This window comes from Mandrillus leucophaeus, unplaced genomic scaffold (genome assembly GCF_000951045.1).
Source record: "Mandrillus leucophaeus isolate KB7577 unplaced genomic scaffold, Mleu.le_1.0 Scaffold728, whole genome shotgun sequence".
Taxonomy (NCBI): Eukaryota; Metazoa; Chordata; class Mammalia; order Primates; family Cercopithecidae; genus Mandrillus; species Mandrillus leucophaeus.
The window spans coordinates 792,908-814,815 of NW_012107897.1; the positions used below are offsets into that span (position 1 = coordinate 792,908).

The 21,908-nt window shown below is 42.0% G+C and overlaps 1 protein-coding gene across 3 annotated transcripts in view; it reads left to right on the forward strand.

Annotated features, from left to right (window-relative positions):
* COG2 (component of oligomeric golgi complex 2) overlaps positions 1–18,577 on the forward strand; it is a 51,619-nt gene extending 33,042 nt beyond the window's left edge. For 2 of the 3 annotated variants that reach the window (XM_011965465.1, XM_011965467.1), the window contains exons 10-18: positions 3,203–3,342; positions 8,198–8,259; positions 9,738–9,889; positions 11,578–11,775; positions 12,711–12,783; positions 13,081–13,223; positions 14,709–14,848; positions 15,992–16,172; positions 17,886–18,577. In XM_011965465.1, the coding sequence (XP_011820855.1) occupies positions 3,203–3,342; positions 8,198–8,259; positions 9,738–9,889; positions 11,578–11,775; positions 12,711–12,783; positions 13,081–13,223; positions 14,709–14,848; positions 15,992–16,172; positions 17,886–17,987 (1,191 nt within the window). In that variant the 3' untranslated portion in view covers positions 17,988–18,577. The remainder of the gene's footprint in view (positions 1–3,202; positions 3,343–8,197; positions 8,260–9,737; positions 9,890–11,577; positions 11,776–12,710; positions 12,784–13,080; positions 13,224–14,708; positions 14,849–15,991; positions 16,173–17,885) is intronic. The other variant, XM_011965466.1, reaches the window with a different exon arrangement.
* The last annotated feature ends 3,331 nt before the right edge of the window (positions 18,578–21,908 follow it).

Here is a 21,908-nt window from a genome sequence, read left to right on the forward strand (position 1 = left end):
TCCTCTCTGCTGCTTCCTGAGTAGCTGGGATTTCAGTGCACACCACCATGCCTGGTCAATTTTTCTTTTTTCTTTTTCTTTTCTTTTCTTTTCCTTTTCCTTTTCTTTTTCTTTTTCCTTTTCTGTGGAGATGGGTCTCACTGTTGCCCAGGCTGGTTTTGAACTCCTGGCCTCATGCAGTCCTTCCCCCTCAACCTCCCAAAGTGCTAGGATTTCAGGTGAGCCCCCATGTCCAGCCCTGTTCCACCCCCGGCTTTTTTCCCCCTTAAAAAAGAAATCATTATTTTAAAGATTTCATGGTTAGGATTTAAAAAGTTAATGTATAAGTTTGTTTTCCTTTGTATCATTTTAAAGGCTCAGCCTCTTGGTACTTTTCTTCCTTCTCCTTCCCTGGATTTTGGTTTTTGGTTTCTTATGCAATGAGATAATCTTTGTCATTTAATTAGGTACTTTATTAAATTTGCAGTGATTCTAATTGTCAATACATTTGACTCTTATTTTGTACTTTCTCTTTGTTCCAGTTTTCTTCCCTTATTTCCTTCCTCCCATCTTTTTTTCCTCCCTTCTTTTTTCACCTTCTTTGTATTTTAGACTTCTGGGGATCTGTTTTCTGTCTTTATTCCATTTTGTCCCCTCTACTAATTTGGAAGTTGTACCCTTTATTTCTGTATATATTCAGTAACCTTAGTGGTTACTTAACAGAATCTAAAGTTGATTGATGTTCTTGAGCCTTCTCCTGGACAATACACGAACTTAGAGCACATTAACGCCAGCCATCCCTTCTCATAGTATATATTTTTGTTTCCTTGCTCGTACTTCTATTTTTTTTTTAATCTTAAAAACTGGGCATTTTTATTGTTTTAAATAGTCATCATCCTCTGGGAATTACCCTACATGTTTGTCATTGCTTACTGTTCCTTTTTGAATGTCAGCTCATCCTTCTTGAATCATTCTTCTGAAATTCATGTTAGAAGACTTTCTGGTAAGGCTCTGTTGATAATAATTTATTTTTTTAAATAATTTCTCAGTTTGCGTTTGTCTGAAAATAACTGTATTGCTTCTGTTTGTAAGGTCAGTTTGCTGGATATATTAATAGAATTCTCAGCACTTTGAGTATTGTCTTTTGAGTTGCATTATTAAGTTCACTGTTAATTTAATTGTTATTCCTTTGTAGTTAATGCCTTTTTTCTCTGGCTGCTTTTAAGATCTTCTGTGTGACTTTGGTGTGCTAAATAAGTTCTGCTGTGATATGTCCAGTAGAACTTCTTTTTTTTAATTATTATCCTTAGGATTTGATAGGTTTTTCTGAATCTGAGAATTGGTGTCTTTCATCCATTCTGGAAGATTTTTATTTATTATTTCTTCAATTGTGCTTTTCTTTCCTTCCTCCATCATCTCCATCTAGATCTCTTGTTTAGACCGGCTCACCCTATCCTCTGTATTTGCTGCATTCTCGATAATTTCACAGTCTGTCTTATAGGTCACTAATTCCATTCTTAGTTGTATCTAAACTCTTTTCCACCTGCATATTGAGTTTCCAGTTAATTGTCATTTTTTTAATCTCTGGAAGTTGTATTTGTTCTTTGTCTAGCCTCCCTGGTGAATTTGTTTATTGATTTTTTAAGTGTAGAGAGGCACAAGATAAGCGTAAACAGCCTGGGGCCCAGCAGATTTCCCACAGATAAGACAATACATTGGGAGGTTTACCATCCCAGAAATGCAACTTACCTTATCTCTTGGCAGATTGTCCCATATTACAGTGCATTGAATAACAGGATTGTGCTGTTTTCAATAAATTTTGTAGCAACAACATTTGTGATTTTAAAAAGTAGGCTTTTAAGGTAGCATAAGGAGAGTGAAATAATGGCTTTAAGCAGTAGCAATTGTAAGCTTTAAGCACTGGCAAATGTAAAGACGCTTTACAATTTGCTCTATGCTTTAGAGACTCATAGTGACCATGTTTGGCTCAGGAAATGTTTCAGCTCAGAAATGAACCTTTCCAATAGAACTTGACTTTAGAATTTTAGGCTAATACTTAACGTTTGTGAGTATAGTTTCCAGCAGATAGTATCCATTTATTTCCAGAAATACTTTCAGCTTTAAGCCTTAATGTAACATGTTTCTTGTAAGAAGGAAGTATCTTTATATATATTTTTTTAGCATCCATTATATGCAGAGGTATAGTTTTGTCCCAAAAGGGAAGAATAATCCCGATTTTTGTCTCAACTCTGCACACCTAGACCACCCTCTGGGATAACAGAAGTTTGCCCAAAATCTTTTGACAGAAATTTAAAGCCTGTAGTTTTTACTACTACAAAATCCTGTCTAAGCACAGACTTTAGCATATTTAGATGAATGGTTTGGTGACCCTGGATTGAGCCCCTTTTAATTGAGAAGAACATAAAAAAGCCAACAGTGTTCTTAGAGCCTGGGGGCTTCGGGAATAAAGTACCCACAAAAGCAACGTGCAGTGCAGTCGCAGTTTTGCTCAACTGACTGACTAGCATTCTGCTTCCTCTACCTCCTAGCTTGTCTTTTGAGCAGGTTCTCTGCGAGCCTCAACAGAAGAAGAAGCATCATTTGTAAAATGGGGGATGATGATGAGGATGATAGCAGTTGCCTTGTGGGGTAGTTTTGTGGGTTAAATTAAATAATACAATTCTAAGCACAGTGTGTTGATGATAAATGCTACGAGTTAGCTGCCACTCTTAATGGTTTTGGTACATCTCCCTGTCAGTTTTCATGCTATCTTATTTATAAAAATGATACGAATACTCACATGGTTCGATTATTTCTCTTCTCTCCCTTTCTTCTTCAGAATTTTCTCCTTCTGTTCTTTCTCCTATGTGAGGCAATGATGAATTATGTCGTTTAATCTGCTGTCAATTCAAATTCCAGTGGGCTGGGGTAGGGGGCCCTAGAACATGAGCACTACCATTTAAAGAGCACCAGACTTGGAGTGCCTGGGTCTCAGATGGGCTTTGCCATGGAAGACACGGAAGACATATCACAGAACCACTTTGGGCATTTACGCATCTTTAAATGGGACATTGGAAAGAAGATCTCGCAAGGTCCCTGTTAACTCTAGAAACTGTGATTCTTATGTGTTGAGCTTCTTTATCTTGATTACAGTTTTCAGTACATGCTCCGTGTTCTGGTTAGTTTTCTGATAATGAAAATTTTCCATTTGTTTTTATTTTAGAAATATACCATAAGTATGGATTTTGTCAGAAGATTTGAACGGCAATGTGGATCACAGGCTAGTGTAAAAAGATTAAGAGCACATCCTGCCTATCATAGCTTCAATAATAAGTGGAACTTGCCTGTTTATTTTCAAATAAGGTTGGTCATTTATTCACCGCCACCCCCACCCCCACACCCTTCTAAAACAGAATTTGAATGCCAATTAAGGTTGTTGTGCCAATTAGTGGCTCCTTTTCTCTGATCATTATAATAGGCTTTGGGAGACAAAATTGAAAGTGGAGAAAGATACATAAGAAGTATTATGGTTGCCAAAGTCTGACTTGCATGACAAAAACGTAAGTTTTATTTTTTGGTAATTGGAGAGCTCAGAACACAAGAGTTGGAAGGAGCTGACTCCAAGCCCCGCCTCATTCCCACCCACCATGTCCTCGTTCATTGTGAAAAGAGAAAGTAGGAGTTATACAGCAGCTCTTTTTTTCCATTTTCCCTGTGTCATCATCTGCCTCAAATAATGAACCTGTCTCACATCTGTTTTTGCTCATCTGAGATACTTGTCCCCTAGAGGGAATGGGGAAAAGCAGAGCCTTAAGTGTTCTTTGCAGCTGGTTCCATCTATTAGTGTATGAGAAGCCTCGTCATTATTTCGGCTTCGCTTATCATCTTTGTGACATTTGTGCCCTCTATTCTGGAAAATGGTGACATTTTTCTTCCAGGTTTCATGATGATATCACCTTTGTCAATAAGCCATTCTATAAAATACTTGGGGAAATATAGGATGAACCCTTAACATCATACAGTGCATTGGAGAAACAGATGATAATAGCCATTTTTGCAGATTCTCTTGAATGAGGTCATGATATGTTCTTCCATAGAATGGCATTTTACCTGAAATGCTCTTTGAAGAATCATAGGCTTTTTTATTTACATTGCTGGATGCTTTCATTAATTATGATGCAGTCCTTTCCCCTAGAGTTCTGAGGAATAATTACAGAGAAGGAGATCAAGAATTAGGTTCCCTGATGATAATTGCTTGGGATGATTGAGAATGTATGTAATCATCTTTTTATAATGAAATCACAGTTCTCAGAATGAAGTAGTAAGGTGCCCTTTCACTTACAATACTGTGTTTTATGCTAAATTTTCCAAGGTTGCGTCATCATGTAGTTTGTTTCTCAGCAGGAAATTATGGATTTGTTCATCTAAGATGTTAATGGGATGCACTGGAAATAGTTGTTATATGATAATCAACATCAAGCCAGGGCAAGAAGCCTTTTTGATTTGTGAGCAGGATTTAAAATAGCAAAGCATCGTTTTATAAAATGATACTGCTATGGAGAAATAAGGTTTACATTTCCCCATCTCTCTGTCGTCCAGGTTTGGAGTTAGATTACTTTGGTTATCTAATGCTATCACCTCACAAACATACTCCTCTGCTTCCTGCCTCCAAACTCTTTCCTGGTCCTTTTCCTCAGACCCTGGAACCCATGCACCGTTACCTCACTCTTCCATCCCACCACTGCACCTCCTGCAGCCCCCATGGGCTATTTCAGCCCGTGCTCTTGGCTCTGCCAGGCTGGGCCCCTTGGTGATGGCACAGCTTGGCTTCAGCTGCATCTCCCTTCGTTTCAGTTTCTCTCAAAGCTGGTAATTGGGGCTTAAACTCCATTGAAACTCAGCCAATTCCCTGAAAGTCTTTTTTACTTTCACCAGATTTCAGCCTTAAGCCTTCGAAGGAGTTGATTAGCCTTTTTGGAAAAACCTCTTTTATTTAAAATTCGTGAAATTTTAAAAAATACGTTTGAGTTATGAAGTGTAGAACTTGTTTTTAGTACATTTGTTTTTCCATCTAAAAAGTAAATTCCATTAAGACTTTGTAGAACTTTTCTATTGATTTTTATCAGGTGTTGGGTTGTTTGCTCTGAAGGATGACAAAAAGTTCCGCAAACATGGTTAGGGTCAGAGTTGCATTGTCATCAGATTCATTTCAAGGTCATTTGAAATAAACCTAAAGACAGTGGGGTGGTGATGGTTGGACATTTCCTAAGAAGAAATATTAATATTGCACTCTCAGTAGAAGTTTTCTGCTCCTGGATCTGACTACCCATATCCCAATCATCTTCGGGAAAAAAGCCACCTCCCCAGCCCAGCCATCACCACAATTCTTGTGAACACATTTTGTATCCTCTCACTGTCCCTGAGACCCCGCTGTGTCTACATTTCATTTGCTCCTATGGGCATATTGGAAAGTAGATGAGGACTTAGTTTCTCATGGGAAGAAATTAAATGCAGATGTGATCAAAACAGCCTCAAATTATAATGAGTCAGTGACTGCCTGGAAACTGCAGGTGTTAGCCCTTTAAATGCCAAAGGCTAAATTTCAGTTTGCTATTCTTTTTAAAATTGAAATATTTCTAGTACATTCACATGTATATACTGTATTACATAGTATATGCTGAACACAGTCTTATGATGTGGAATCTACGTAGTAATATTAAGGTGCGGGTAGCCCTTTCTTTCCTGTCCCTGCACTCCTCTCAGACATGTATATCCACGAGAGATGGGTGCACTCATGATGTTCCTGATACTTCAGAGAAAAAAAACAGTAGGCATCACTATTGTTATCGCCATTGTAATTTTTATTTAAGTATTATTGTAGCCCTGTGATGTTCGTGGAGGAATATGTCTAGAGACCTTCCCCGGGCCTATATTTAAGAATTTAGAAATGTTTGTATTTGGGGTTGCCCTTCTTACATGGATCCTGTTGAGAGTAGAATGACATTCGATGTGCACATGAAAACCACAGCATAGCTTTTCAGATTTCAGCAGAGCTTCCCTCTCTCTTTTGGCCATTTTCCAAGAAGAAATATGTTCTGTTGCTTCATTCCTGGCAGTTACCGCACAGCAGAGCTGTGTGAGGGGCTGGTCCCCTGGCTGGGGAGCACACCTAGGCCAAGTGACTCGGGCAGTTGTAATCATACATCACTGTCCCTGCTCAAAGATAGGCAGAACCTCTCTGTGAAGTGCAGGGATCAAGGCTCTGCTGCATTTTTTTGGTCCTTTTTCATTTGTATGCTTTTCAGAATTATCGTAAATATACATAAAACTCTGTGGCCCATGTCTTTGCATAGTACTAAATTATACCTATTTTTTCTTATTGGTGTATAGCATCAAGCTTCCACATTAATACTGCATACTAGTCCATTGAATATACTGCAGATTCTGTAACCATATTCTTTCTTTTGGCCATTTAGGTTGCTTCAGTTTTTCCCTGATATAAACAGTGCTGTGTCAGCTATCAGGCCTTTTCTGTATCAGGGCTAACTTCCTGTATTTTGTTTAGATTTTGAAGAAAGGCAGGACTGGGGGTCTGAGGTTGAGCTCTAGGAGCTGGTTTGCTCTCCCAGGTGCAGGGCAGTCCCATCTCCCTTGTTCCCGTGTTCAGTGTCACTGCCTCCTCTTACTGCTGTTCCTGGGCTAGTTTCCAGTGCTCTATTATTATTATTATTATTATTTTGAGACAGAGTCTCGCTCTGTCGCCCAGGCTGGAGTGTAGTGGCGCGATCTAGGCTTACTGCAAGCCCCGCCTCCTAGGTTCACGCCATTCTCCTGCCTCAGCCTCCCGAGTAGCTGGGACTGCAGGCGCCCGCCACCACGGCCGGCTAATTCTTTCTTGTATTTTTTTTTAGTAGAGACGGGGTTTCACCGTGTTAGCCAGGATGGTCTTGATCTCCTGACCTACTGATCCGCCCGTCTCGGCCTCCCAAAGTGCTGGGATTACAGGCATGAGCCACCGCGCCCAGCCTCCAGTGCTCTCTTATCCCACTTTTCCATCTGTCACTTGTTCCTTCTGTACCTCTCAACTGCAGCAGGAAAAGACTAGCCTTTTGTGAGCTTCACTGGGCAATTAGAGAGTTCCTTTCTTTCCATGGGGCAGACAGGACGGCTACTGGAAACCAGCCAGCTATAATGGTCCAGGATAGCCTTGGTGTCTTCAGTGCTCAGCTGTGTTGGGTAGGGCTGCAGCTTTTTGTGTCAAGCTGTTCTTTTTACTCTTTAGACAGTTGCCTTTAGCTCAGTCTCTGAACCGCTTTTTAAAAGCACATTATGTACTATAAAAAATAATTTCATATCAGTTGGATAAATTGATACTGAGCATGCATCAGAATTCATTACTAGTAAGGCAATTAGCAGGTGACAAAAGAGCATGCTAGTAAAGACAGGTATGAAATTGGAAGAGTTATACAGTTAGAAAACAATGCCTGCCGAAGCAGCTAGCTTAAAAAAACTATATAACACGTTAGCCTTTCACAAAGTCATAAAAACATGTCCATATCCATTGTTAGAACAGAGGTCTGTGACAGGATGAGCTGAGGTGCCAGGTGAGCCAGCTGTCATCAGGAAAAAAAGAACGCACATCTAGGAAGCACTGGTACAGACACTGAGCTTTAGTACCCAAAGGGCAAGTACCATGGACGTGGGCGAGGGTTAGCAGATTAGAAGAGCACCAAGCAGCAAGTTCTAGTTTTAACTGGCTGCTTCCCGTGATTTTTCTCAAGCTGCCAACACAGGTACAGAATGCAGCTTTCTTACCCTGGGGACGTTTACCTACCTGTGATGGTGTTAAGATAGATGGGTTGGAGGAACCAAAGTTTTATGGCCAAAGTGAATAGAGGATCATAAGCAGGTGCTACTCACCTGACAACTTCTTGATGGAGACTTAACTGGCAGTTTGTTTAATTTGAGAAACATGGGGAAGGTTATGATTCAGACCAGCTGCAAATAACAGAGAACCCTTATATAACAGTGGCTTAGTCACGATTTCTTGTTCAGTTAAAAAAAAAAAAAAAAAGGCTGGGAGAATAGGCATTTCGAGGCTGGACTTACCAGCGAGTGACAGAGAAAGTTCCTGTTACTTAGGAAAAACAGAGGATGGCTAGGGAAAGGCATCTGTCAGAGTCATAAACACTAATTTGTGTTCTTGTTTTTATCTCAGATTTAGAGAAATAGCAGGATCCTTAGAAGCAACACTTACAGATGTCCTGGAAGATGCCCCAGGTAACTCCCCCAAAGTGATAAGTGGCATGGTATCCTAAATGAGTTCATTCAGTTCACCACGTCAGCTAGATCATAATACTCTGAGCATACTTTCACTGGTTTGTTTTTGTTTTTGTTTTTTGTTTGTTTGTTTTATCATGCCTTAAGTTGGAGCTTAAAATCACTTAGTTTGACTGGTTTTGTTTTTGTTTTTGTTTTTGTTTTTTGAGATAGAGTCTCTCTCTGTTTTGCAGGCTGGAGTGCAATGGCATGATCTTGGCTCACTGCAGCCCCCGCCTCCCAGGTTCAAGCGATTCTCCTGGCTTAGCCTCCCAAGTAGCTGGGATTACAGGCGTACACCACCACGCCTGGCTAACTTTTGTATTTTCAGTAGTGACAGGGTTTCACCATGTTGGCCAGGCTGGTCTTGAACTCTGACCTCAAGTGATTCATCCACCATGGCCTCCCAAAGTGCTGGGATTACAGGCATGAGCCACCATGCCCAGCCCTTCTTTTTTTTAATAAGGTAAAAATAAACCAAATAGTTTTGGTACATAGAGTTCTTGCTTTATAAAGATGAAAAAGGAATAAGAATATAGGAAACAGACCTCATTTTCATTCCTGAATATAACTTGTCCAGGGGATATGGCCCCTTGGTGTGCTTATGTCATCAGCTGGTTTTTTTAGCAAATGGGCTGTGATCTGCCTTCCTCCCAGGCTGAGGACTGGTCTGCATGGTAGAGGGTCAGGGTGCTCCTGCCTCTCACTGACAATGACTCACAGCTGAAGCATGCATCCTGGGCCTCCTGGGCCCTGGCTGCCTATGCTGGGCTGCTGGGCAGGTAACAGCTGTAGATATGTGGACTTACCAGTACATGTTTGCATACTCTGACAGCCTCATTAATTTTTGTATCATATATTTATTCCTAGTGACCACTGAAATACTGTGTGCTTATATCTAGGTTCCTCGACTTAAATTTCCACTCTCTTTTATGCAGCTAAGTCTCCTATCATTTTGAATCAGTTTTAGCTTCAGAATTTGTTTTCATCTGTCTTTGCCAAAAATGGTCATATGTAGTTAACTTCTTCTAAAAGAATAAGAAGTATGTTGAGATAGAGGAAGACTCTTGTGAAACAGGACAAATTTGAAACTGAAGTTTAAACCTCTGCAAGTGATTGCCACTCCAGCCCATGTTTGTTGATTTGGTATAAAGTACCTATTAAACATTATTTCTGAATGCTATATATGTTTGATGTTTATCCAGACACCTGGGAGATAGTGTCATGTAAAACTGTGCGTGGCATGAAGGATGTGGTAGGGAACATGGATTGGGGCCACTCCTCATCCCTGTGCTTCCAACAGCTTTGCTGACCACATGGTTTTCTTCAGAAGGCCACTTTCTTTACCTTTGAATCATACATCAAAAGTCTCACATTAGATTATAGCCTAAAATTGTCTGAAATTCCTTAAATGTGTGTTGTTGTTGTTTTTTCTCTAGCTGGAAGTCCATATTGCCTTCTGGCTTCTCATAGAACTTGGAACAGCCTCAGGAGGTGTTGGTCAGATGAGATGTTCTTGCCATTGCTGGTGCATCGCCTGTGGAGATTCACTCTGCAGATTTTGGCACGATACTCTGTGTTTGTCAGTGAGGTAATAAAGGCTGGCCGTGGAGCTCATCCATAGTCAATACTGATAAAAATTAAAGAAGTTAGGCTAACTCCTTAAGATTTTTGTAAATGCCATGAGAGGTGAATTCAGAGGACCACAGTAGTCTGACTTCCCAAGATTATCTGCAGCTCTGTTTCTGTGTTTCACTTTTACTCCTGCAAGCATTGCATTTAGGGGTGTCTATTATCACAAACTTGTTTTGTTGAAAAGCACCACTGTGGCAAGTCCATGTTTTCCCTTCTCAAAACCAGATTCTTTGAACTGCCTCCAAATTAAAAAAAAAAAAAGATGTTCATTTTAATTTCAAGGTGATTATGAAAATGATTAGAAATAAAAATATGTGCATTTTAATACTTAATATTTGGAAGGTTACAAAACAATATTGTCATCAACATAAAAAGGTATTAAAATTATCTTTTTTGAATATCCTTTTCCCTTTTCAAATAATCAAATGTATTAAATATCCACATGCCCTTGGTGACTTATTAATACTCTACAAAAAGCCAAAAATTCTTGATCCACAAGAGCGTTGGTACAGTCCAGTGCTCAGCACCAGCCCCGTGGGTTCTTGCTAGGACCTCGGATAGCGGTGCTGCCCTTTCTCTGGGGGAAGCGTGGGTAACAGACTCTCAGGTAAACCAGTCATGGCAGTGTGAGGAGTATGCAAAGGAGATGTGTTCTAAAAAATAAAAAAGACAACATGGAGAAAACAGCACACTTTGAATAAAATCTTTGTTGTTTGGAGTAGGAAAGGATCCCAGTCCTCCTCTTGCAGTGTATTTTAATGGAAAGAGTGTCAACTTTGGAGCCAGTGTCAAACTTTGGCTCTTCAACTTTTTAATTCTGTGTACCTAGAGGAATTAAGCTGAGTCTTCATCTGGAGAATGGGAAAACAGCTTCTATATGTGGCTGTTGTGAGGATTTATTTGGACTAAAGCTTCTGTCAGGTAATGGGAGTCTAGTGAAATCTAGTTTGTCTTTCCCTTTTGCCTTCCCTCTGCTCAGAAGGGTCTTAGTGGACCACCCTGGGCCATCAGCTGTTTCTGAAGACCGCTGTATGATTCCCCTGACAGAGTTGGGTTAGGACGATTATTCAGTTAGGCTAAGCATGTGTTCTTGCTAGCCAGGAATTCTCTGTTTATCTGTAATAGATCACTTTGCCCTGAATGTTCATTATCCCATTCTATCCCATTCTTTTCTTGATGCTAGCATACTTCTTTTTAATTTTTTTCCCTTATAAACAATGTTACGCAAAGAACACTTTGTTTTTTGTATTTGAAGGTTTGGATTTTGATATTTTACCCTTATTAATTATAATTACAAATATGGTATATTTGCCTAACATAATTGATTTTTTTTAAAACCTGTGATGTCCCCAAAATTAATTTTATTGTGGTTTGGGTACTTTATTTTTCACATGGTATTTTTATCACCAGAAAGTAGACAAGTTCCAGAAGGTAAATGTACATGGGGGCGTAGTTGGTCCTCGTTTCTCTTAGTGCTTCACTCCTTCCTATAGATACAATATGGTGTACTTTTATTAGTAAGTTTTTACTAAATGCTATGTAGACAGCTAGCATTTAATGGTGAGTTATTGACACACACATATATATAAATGCTCATGTATCTTGCTAGTGTAAAAGTAGTTAATCAGTGAAATCCTTTTTCAGCTTTCACTCAGGCCCATTTCTAATGAAAGTCCCAAGGAGATCAAGAAACCTTTGGTAACTGGTAGCAAAGAACCTTCCATCACCCAAGGAAACACTGAAGACCAAGGAAGTGGTCCCTCAGAAACAAAGCCCGTGGTTTCCATTTCCCGCACTCAGCTCGTGTATGTGGTTGCAGACCTGGACAAGCTGCAGGAGCAGGTAAGCCTGTGTCCCAGAAGAATTCCAGGTGCTTGGTTTAATGTTTTCACAGAAGGTAGCATGTGTAAAAGGCAAACACCATTGGGCCTTATGGGGCTTAAATTGTGGGGCCCATGGGTACCCCAAGAGAGAACCTCTCACCTCCCTTTCTAGGTGTCTCTCCAGCTTCCGCTGACAGATCATGTCCATATAGGGTTTCTAAGGGTGTGCACTTCTTCTGCGTGGAGTACATTCTGTATTGTATTCACCTCCACCCTGCTTCCTTTTCAGTAGTGATGGGACAAGCTGGAGCAGCCATGCTTCCCCCCCCCTTTTTTTTTTTTCCATTAGCTCACCTTATTCTGCTCAGGCATGATCTTTAGTGGGCTGGATTTCAGTTACTTTACATTAATTTACCCCAGTATTTTCTGTTGATGTTTAATCTTCAGCTATACCTTGAAAGTGCTAAAATATTAGAACTTCTTCCTCTGTTTTCTCTGCATAGATCCATATGTTTTTGCTTGTAACTTTAACTCTGTGGGGTGAATGTAGTGGTTAAGTCCTCTGATACACAGTTCTGCTTTCCTCAACGTTAGATATTTTGTGGTGCTTGAATAAATACCGTTTTGAATTTTAAAATTTGTATGTTTTCAGTAAGAATATGGTCTTTACTGTGTCTATTTTCGTATTATGGAGAGCCATAGAGTAGAAAATGTTTTTGCTTATTTTCTGTGCCTGTTAGTAGCCATTAAACCATGTGATTTCTCATGTTGTTGAAATCTTTTTATAGTAAAAGCATTAAAACTGTTTCTTTCCTTTGATGAAAATTACCAAAATTCCTGATTTTAGATTCACCATTCATTAGCAAATTCTAGCGTTTGTAGATGCAAATAGAATCGCCTCTTCCTTTGATTTATAAAAAGTAACTGAATATATAAAGTGCATATTTATTTCAGCTTCCAGAACTCTTGGAAATAATCAAGCCAAAACTTGAAATGATTGGCTTTAAGAATTTTTCTTCTATCACAGGTAAAAATGAATCTTGACTAAGCAAATCTTTGAATAAGAAATGATTTAAAATAAAATTTCAGAGACTGTAGGGTATATTTGATTTAACATTTTCTTCTGTAGTTGTAAATCCTTGGTTGTTTCTCTATTCTGTTCTGTATTATAACTTCCCTAAATAAGATGTTTTGTTTAATTCATTTGATCTGATTTATTATAGTACACACTGTAAATGCTGTGACAGTATTTCAAATGAAGTTCACATCTGGGCCTGAGCCAGATGATTAAATGATGATTAAATCGAGTCTTTAATCTCAACAGCAGCCCTGGAGGACTCCCAGAGCTCTTTGTCAGCCTGTGTGCCCTCCTTGAGTAGCAAGATCATCCAGGATTTAAGTGACTCTTGCTTCAGTTTCCTAAAAAGCGCACTGGAGGTTCCCAGGCTTTACCGAAGAACCAATAAGGTCAGCGCCATTCATGGGAGAGAATTCTGAGGTGGGGAAGTGTGTATTAGGAAAGCCAAAGAGGAAGGAAGGAAGCGGCGGATTCCCAGGGTAACCTGAGACAGACTGAGCTCATCCCATTCTGAGAATGGTATTGATGAAGAGAGGGAGGTTCGGCAGGGGTGAGCAGGGGCTCTGGGCCACAAACTGAAATAGTTAGACCTTTCCCATCCTATCCTAAAAGTATTGAAGGATGTACTCAGTTTCCTTTTGGTCTTGCGGAAAAGTATGTTTTTCAGAAAAAGCATTTTAATAACATTTTAAAGTCCTATACATTTTTGTCTCCATATCTGGTATTCCACACTTTATATCTTGTTCCCTCTTTGTTGTTACTGGAAATATAGTTGGCCCCTGTGTCCCCAGGTTCTGCATCCGCAGAGCCAACTGTGGATCGAAAATATTCAGGGAAAAGAAAAACTACAACAATAAAAAATAATACAGGCCAGATGTAGTGGCTCACACCAAAATCCCAGCACTTTGGGAAGCCGAGGCAGGAGGATTGCTTAAACCTAGGAGTGTGAGACCAGCCTGGGCAAAGTAGTGACATCCAGTCTCCACACATAAAATTTTAAGTTTTTATTAAAAGAAAAATACAAATGTTAGTACTCTAAAGATGATTTAAACTATACTGAAGGGTGTGCATAGGTTTTATGCAAATATGATGCCATTTTATATTTGCTCCTTATTGTCTGATTTGAAGCTGCCTCTCGGAAGTGGGAGAGAGAGAGACCTATTTTATGTTGCCAAATATGTTGTTTTTCTTCAGTAATCTACCAACTCTCCCTTTCTAGTCAATAGGTTGCTACAGTAATATATTTCCTGAGAGTCTGTGTTAGGGTCAGACCCTGTGCTAGACACTTTACATAGTCTTACTATCCTCCTACGAAGTGGGTGCTAGTATTGTCATTTGCAGATGAAGAAACCAGAGCTAAGAAAAGTTACATTCCTGAGCCTGGATCCTTGCTTCTCAAACGGTGGTCTGATGATCAGCAGCATTCACATCCCCTGGCGGGTGGGAGCTCGCTAGAAAAGCACAGTCCCAGAACTCAACCCTTCCACCAACAGAATTAGAACCTGAGTTTTCTGCCCCCAACAGAATTAGAACCTGAGTTTTACGAGATTGCCAGGTGATTGATGTGGACATGAAGCTACGGGAAGCAGTGCCCTAGTTTCGATGCCCTGAGCCGTGGGTGGCTGTGCCAGCCAGCACCTGAACCCAGCCTGGCTCCAGACGTCACCTTCTTGTGCTGGCTCTTCTTATTCCCTCGTGTTCTCCAGGCAGCTTTCTGTGGACCCCAGTGTTACCTTTGGGAGGGATGGAAGTTGTTCATGTCTCAAAACTAGAACATTAATAGTATCCTTTTGGACTTGAGGTCTGGGTAACTTACTCTGTTTCTTTTCTGTTTCTTTCCTGTGCATCTTTATCTCCTACCAACATCATTCCAGGAGGTCCCAACCACAGCTTCCTCCTATGTGGACAGTGCTCTGAAGCCCTTATTCCAGCTTCAGAACGGACACAAGGATAAGCTCAAACAAGCAATAATTCAGCAGTGGCTAGAAGGCGCTCTCAGTGAAAGCACTCATAAGTAAGTAAATTAAAAGTAGACCTTGTGGGCCTTGCTTAGAAGAGTCTGCGGCAGAAACCCCCGAGGCCATCAAGCACTGCGTATGAATAAAGCAGTGAGACTGCCTAGCGCTTCTTCACTGGAATAGTCAGAGTGTGGTCCCGCAGTTTGCTACCTCCCTCCCCACACCCCCGTGGATGGCCCATGGGCCGGCTTCCTCTGCCTGGGCCGCAGCCTCACTGGCCATGTGCACAGTGCCCCTGCATCTCCTGGCCCTGCCTACGTTCCCTGCAGGTGCCATTCTCCGAGGTCCAGCCACATTCTTCTTGGAGGCCCTTTCTTTGCTCAGCCCTGTCAGTCCAGAGTGGCTCTAATCATAACAGATAATCAAAGAACTTAGGTTGGTAATCAAGGAAGAGAAAACATACATTTAAAAGTAGTTACAGCTGACAAGGACTCGATTCCTAAAACCTCTAAAACACATGAATGTCTTTTTCTAATGAAATATTATTTTCCTAAATCAACAAGTATGCTATTCAATTTTGTTACTGATTTTAATTATTAAATATTAATTTTGCAGTAGTATTTTATTAAGATTTAAGTGGCCATTTATGGGTTAATTTAGAACATAAAAATAATGTCTAATGCAGTTTTTGTGGGCAAATGTATTTCAAATGCCAAGTAACCAGCTTGTAGACAAAGCTTTGAAATATAACTCATTTATAATTTCAAAATTATATTGAGAGTATTTTAAAGACAATGAACTTTATTGAAAATTCTGAAATACTTTTACACTCTAAAAGATGAACTGTTCCTAGAACTGATTGGAAATGAACTTGTTACTTGATCTGGGGCATGAGCTCCAGATGTCCACCCTCGATTAAATTTTAAACAAAATCCATGCAAATACATACTTCTTAAATTCTGAGGGAATGCTGTATTAGACACTTAAGACTATATATACACATATGTATCTGCATATATGTGTGTGTATATATATTAAAAAATGATTTTAAGAAATTTAATTACTTACCATGGCTGAATTTTCGTTGGAAATGAATTTGTATCTTAAAAATCTCTTTTTTTGGTCCACAAAGCCAGTCACTGTATTTGGTGTTACACACAAATGCCTCTTTTCACCAATAAACGTGTCTTCTGCTCAAGGTACTACGAAACCGTGTCAGATGTATTGAACTCTGTGAAGAAAATGGAAGAGAGCCTGAAAAGGCTGAAACAAGCCAGAAAAACCACTCCCACCAACCCCGTCGGTCCCAGTGGTGGCATGAGTGATGACGACAAAATCAGGCTGCAGTTGGCCCTGGATGTTGAGTACTTAGGAGAGCAGGTAACCCATCAGCCGCCGGCAGCTCCAGTGAGCCTGAAACCAAATTCTGAGAGCCGGGCAGTTACTTGGCTCACGTGATCCCAGAGATGCTGTTGCAGTGGCTAGGGAATTGCTTCCCAGGTGTTAACGACTAGGAGTCGGGGCTCCCAAATTATTTTGCCTCTAGGCAGTATGAGAAGGAAAAGGTAGAAGAAAATGGAGAATTCCCGTTTTGAAGTCCAGTGGCGTGCTCTCTGGTGCTGTTGCCATCTGCTGGTTTCCCCAGTGCCCATGCTCACAGAGCTCACTACAGTGGGACTTTCTGGTCAAGTGCCTGATACTTAATTGGTGCTAACCCCAGGCTTTTGAAATCCTTGCTGGTTTAGCTTAAAATAACTGAAAGCATTTACCCCTCTATGGTGCGTAGGAAATCCTCTGAGCACAACTCCTCTGCTTCCCTGGTTGGCTTTTGTAGGTTTCCTATAAAACACAAATTTTAGAATCATGGTATGTGGCTGAATGGTAATGTGGATATTATCACTTAAGATATGGATAACGTGTAATGAATGTCGGAGGTGAAAATGAAATTTCATCATAAAATGAAATGTTGTGATACTGTGAGGATAGTTCATAAAACCTCTAGATGTTCAGAAACTGGCCTTCTAAACTGTTGAAGTGTCATCCCACACAGTCGTAGGTCCTCAAAGGAGGCCTTTCCAGAGGGAAAAAAATTGAAATTATAAAGTTTCCATAAGAGGACACTTGGTCTTGATTTGGAGAACTGAGACAATGTTAATAGAAAAAGCAAAAAATAAAAGCAGTCAAAACAAGACCCTTGATTTTCTAGCTTACTAAGGAATTTCTTTTACACGTCATGATCATCACTGAAAATTCAACTGTTTTCTGCTTTGAGATGAATTTAGAGATATATCCTGGTAAAAGTCAACTGCCATGTTGCTTTATTTGGAAAAAAAACCTAAAGACTTTTTACAAGCAAGAAAGTATATTATAGAAACGTGAAGAGCCAATGAGCAAAAGAAAGGGAAGGAAGGAAGGAGAGTGGGATAGGGAACTAAAAGGAAAGAGAAGGGAAAGAAAAGGTGCCTCCGCAGTCCCAGTCCCCAGAACAAACCACAGAATGCTGACAGACACTTGGTGTGTATCTTTCTGGATCTTTCTCTGCGTGTGTGGTGCGTGTGTGTATGTGTATGGATGTATACGTGTATGTGTGTTGTTATTGTCGTTTTTAAACAAAAGTGGGAACATAGTGTGCCATGTCTCAGTGACCAAAATAATCCACGGTAGTTGCTGTGCCAAGCAAAGTGTTTTCAACTCATCTGATTCTAAAAGGTTTTTGGCAATATGTTAAGAAACTAAGAGCACAGGCCAGTACTTTTTTGAAAATTCTCTACTTAAAAAATAGTTCACTTTTTTATTTCCCTAGTGTGGATTTTCTTTTCTAGTGTTTTTTAGGCCCACCAAAGGGGCTCTTATTCTGTCTGATTTATTGGACTAAGATAAATTAACCTACTGGCTTCTTAGAATGGTAAGTGTTTGACCCCAAAAACCTCACATTTTACAAGAAGTAAACCCTTTGCTCTAGAGGAAAAAATATCCTACAAGTCTTCAGGGAACTGTCTTCTGGTTTAGTAGAGGATGAAGATTTTCTTTCTTCCCCCCCTCCACATTCAGCTTGAATTGCAGTAACATAATTCATTCTCATGGCCTTTGCAGATACAAAAGCTGGGACTGCAAGCAAGTGACATAAAAAGCTTCCCAGCTCTCGCAGAGCTTGTTGCTGCTGCCAAGGACCAGGCAACAACAGAGCAGCCTTAAGCATCTTGGAAGATCTCGAGGTTAGATTCTTAAGCAAGAGAAGAGTTGGACTTCCAGGCTGAAGGGGAGAAAGTGACTCTGTTCTCTTAGCTACCGTCCATAGCGAAGAAGTGCTTCCAGCATCACTCCAGCGACACGCCCATGCGTCTTCTCTCAGCGTATTTGGGTCTTCCTTTGCCCAAAAAGAACACAAAAGCCTTTTTCCATTGTATGGAAGATAGTTTTTAAGACATTTGAAACTTTCTACTATAGTTTACAGAACAAATTATTTTATTTTTATTGTAAATCTTAGTGTGGAAGAGCTGATTTCTAAAATATGATTAAAGTAAATATATACCTATGAATGTCAGGACTTGTCTCCCTGAGCCTGCAGTTGGAAGTGACGACTGTAGTGGAGTGATGTCCTGTATAGAAACGCCCTTCTCTGAAATAAAGAGAACTCCTGGGCTTTCTAAAGAGGCTGCCGGAGGCCGTCCTCCACTCCCACTGTGTGTGGGAGCAGTGCTTCCGATCCTGCTGTCACCGCAGCCTCTGGCAGGGGCCGGCACCAGTAGGAAAGACCTCCTTCCTAAATAAAAGACATGTCTCCCGGGAGTGTGTGCTCCTTTTCTTTGGGAATTCCACACCAGGAAAGCACTCCTCATCACTCGTGCCTGTAATGACATGTGTTCCCTTCCAGACAGGTGCCCCGTCTTAGCACCAATGGGAAGGGTCCTGGCCAGCACCAGCCCTTTCTTTCAGTGTGTGGGAGTTCCTTTCCTTGGAGGGGTAACACACCTTCCTTAGGAGTCGGCAGGCCCCGCCCTTCCTGGCAAGCTGATGTGGATAGAAGGAAGGAAGACTGCCCTGAGAAGAGCTGGAAGCACCGGGGAGAGGCACTCCAAGACTGGTTTGTTGGTTCGAACTCACATAGGCAGCATGGAGCACCGTGTAGCCCCTGCCGAGCTGTGGCTTCAGCCCTCCCAGCCCGATGAGGAGCTGGAAGCAGCTATGTTAAGTCCTTAGTCTTGCATTCCCGTGCATCTCAGTCCCTTCTTTGTTCAAAGGTTAGCCATAGGGAGAGGAAGTAAATGGTAGGGAATGAGAGCAGGTCCTGTAGTTAGCAGGCTTGACTTTTTTAGCACAGACCGGGATGAGGAGGGCTAGAGAAGTCAGAGGAAATCCCAGTGATGAAAGCACCAAGAGCCAGGTGTGTGTGGAGCCCCAGGGGCTTCCACGCAGCCCCCAGCCCACCACAAAGAGTGGCTTCCCCTTTCTGTTTGCAGGTAACAGACCTTGGACAGTGGCCCCCTGTGTAGAGAGCATCTGCTTTGGGCTTAGCGCTGGAGGCCCTGCCCCTGGAGGGGGATGTGTCCAGTTCTAGAGTTCAGTGTTGGGAAATTTGGTCAGTGACAGAACCATGGGACAGAGACAAAGAAGGGATTTCTTCTCAGGGCTTGACCTCCCTGGTGTGGGAGCCGGCTAACCTGGCAGGGCTGTGGTATGGTGGGGTACCATCAGCAGGGCGCCATCGGAAGGAAAGACGGGCTTGCAGTGGGGGAGCGAGAATGAACTGGAACCCGTGAGGATAAATGGAGCCCGCATCTGGCTCTTGCTGCCTCCTGGTCTCCCCAGTTCAGTGATGGGGTGACGTGCAGAGGAAGCTGCACATGCACTTGGCCCAGGATTCGGGGAAGCTGAAGGAAGAGACTCAACAGGAGCTGGAGGAGTTGCATGCCTGCCTTCTGCCCCAAGCCAGCAGGAGAGCCTGCAGCTCTGGGTCACCGTGTGGGAGCTGCAGTGGAGCCCAGGCTGCAGCAGCCTGCTGAGTGTGAGCATGCAGCCACCCCACCCCACCACCTGCAGCTGTTTCCTGTGACCAAGGCCAACCTCAAACCATCCAGGAGGGGAGTCATGGGGAACACAGGTCCAGCCTAGCTAAGCCGATCCAGTGCAAAGCTACCTCAGTAACCACATGGAGGTAAGCTACTTCCTCCACCCCAGCCTTCATCGATAGACCCCAAATGTTTGTCCCCATCTCCCTGAGTGCTCTGCCCTTCCTATTTGTTTTAGAACATAGAAGGAGAGGGTTATGACTTAACATCCCCTCCAACTCCAGCATTATTATTTGCATTTTACAGATGAGGAAACGGAGCTTAGGTCATCAAGATAACTAATAAGTAGGGTTGAAACCCAAGCAAGATAATTCCAGAGCCTGGTTTACTAATTGTTAGGTAATTCTCCATCCCTAAAATCAGCACTACAATAAAGAAGTTGACAGTCAAGAATTGGAATGTAAGTTGTTGATTTCTTTGACCCTGTCAAGCCCCACGCTGGCCCTGGACTCAGCACACTGCCTTTCTCAATGACAGCCTTGATGCCATAACTCCTGCTTCTAGGAAACATGCCTGTAATCCCAGAATTTTGGGAGGTCGAGGTGGGTGGATCACCTGAGGTCAGACGTTCAAGACCAGCCTGGCCAACATGGTGAAACCCCGTCTCTACTAAAAATAAAAAATTAGCTGGGCATGGCAGCACGTACCTGTAGTCCCAGCTACTCAGGAGGCTAAGGCAGGAGAATCACTTGAACCCGGGAGGCAGAGGTTGCAGTGAGCCAAGATCGTGCCACTGCACCCAGCCTGGGCAACAGTGTGAGACTCCGTCTCAAAAAACAAAAAGAAAAAGAAACAAGAATCTTTGGGTAAAAAGCAAAAGGCTTCAGAGCCTGTGTCCATGGCTCCTCTAGAACATCTCTCCTTTCTTTGATATGTGTTTTATTTGCTTTGCTTTGGAGAAATTACTATTGAATAAAGCTTAAAGATGGAATAATACTTATATACTATAAACTTGTAATTAATTTCAATTTTTCTAACATATAGACTTAAAAGAGGGTGCCAGCCACAGGAGAAGTTTTTTCGTTCTACTATAACACTGCTGGGGAGGCCGTGAGTAGGTCATTCGGGGATCCAGGCTGACTGGAAGTCAACCATCTCCATCCTATGGCTCCCAAGTTCACCCTGGGGAAACCTCCTGCGTTCATTTCCAGGGCTGCTGTAAGAAATTACCACAAGTGTGGTGGCTTAAAACAACAGAAGCGCATTCTCTCAGTTTTGGAGGCAGAAGTCTAAGCTCATGGTGTCAGCCGGGCCGTGCTCCCCCCGCAGGCTCTAGGGGAGATTCCTGGCCTCCTCCAGCGTCTTGTGGCTCGAGGTTCCTTGGTTACGGCAGCATCACCCCAGTCTCTGCCTCTGTCTTCACGTGGCCTCCTCCCCTTCTGACGGATAGGGACACTGTCATCAGATTCAGGACCCACCCGGTTAATCCAGGATGATCGCATCTTGAGATCCCATGCTTAATTACATCTGTAAGGACCCGTTTCCAAATATGTTCACATTCACAGGCTCTGGGTGGGAGGTGGACATATCTTTTTGGAGGCCACCGTTCAGCCCACTCCCCCTCCACTGCAGCCTACCAGAAAGAGAAAGGAGTGTGACGGGGACGCCCAGGGTGTGGCTGTGGCCCCAGTTTGGATGAGCACAAAATCCTTCCCCCTCACTCCAGTGTGTGGAGCTCAGGCTTGTGGGGCCTGGAACTGTAGTTTTAGTTGTGTGTCCAGAAAGGAGAGAAAGAAAAAAAGGATTTGGAACTTCTGCAGACAAACTCCCCAATCTCTGATCTGGGATCAATAAAGGTAATCCTCGCAGCTCCCTAGAACTGCTATATAGAGTTGCCCATATGGGAACCCCACAGTCACCAAACAGTGCTGCCCATGGCTTAATGATCCCAGCGATGGAATAAAAGCAGGGTCACTCAGGAACTGTAGTGCAGGAGGTAAGGGCTGATTTTCCTTTGCGGGGCCCTTTTGAAATAACCATGAAGCTCTCTGGTACTCGGGTCTAGATGTCACTCCAACAGCAGCAACAGCTCTGGTGGTGTAGTAAT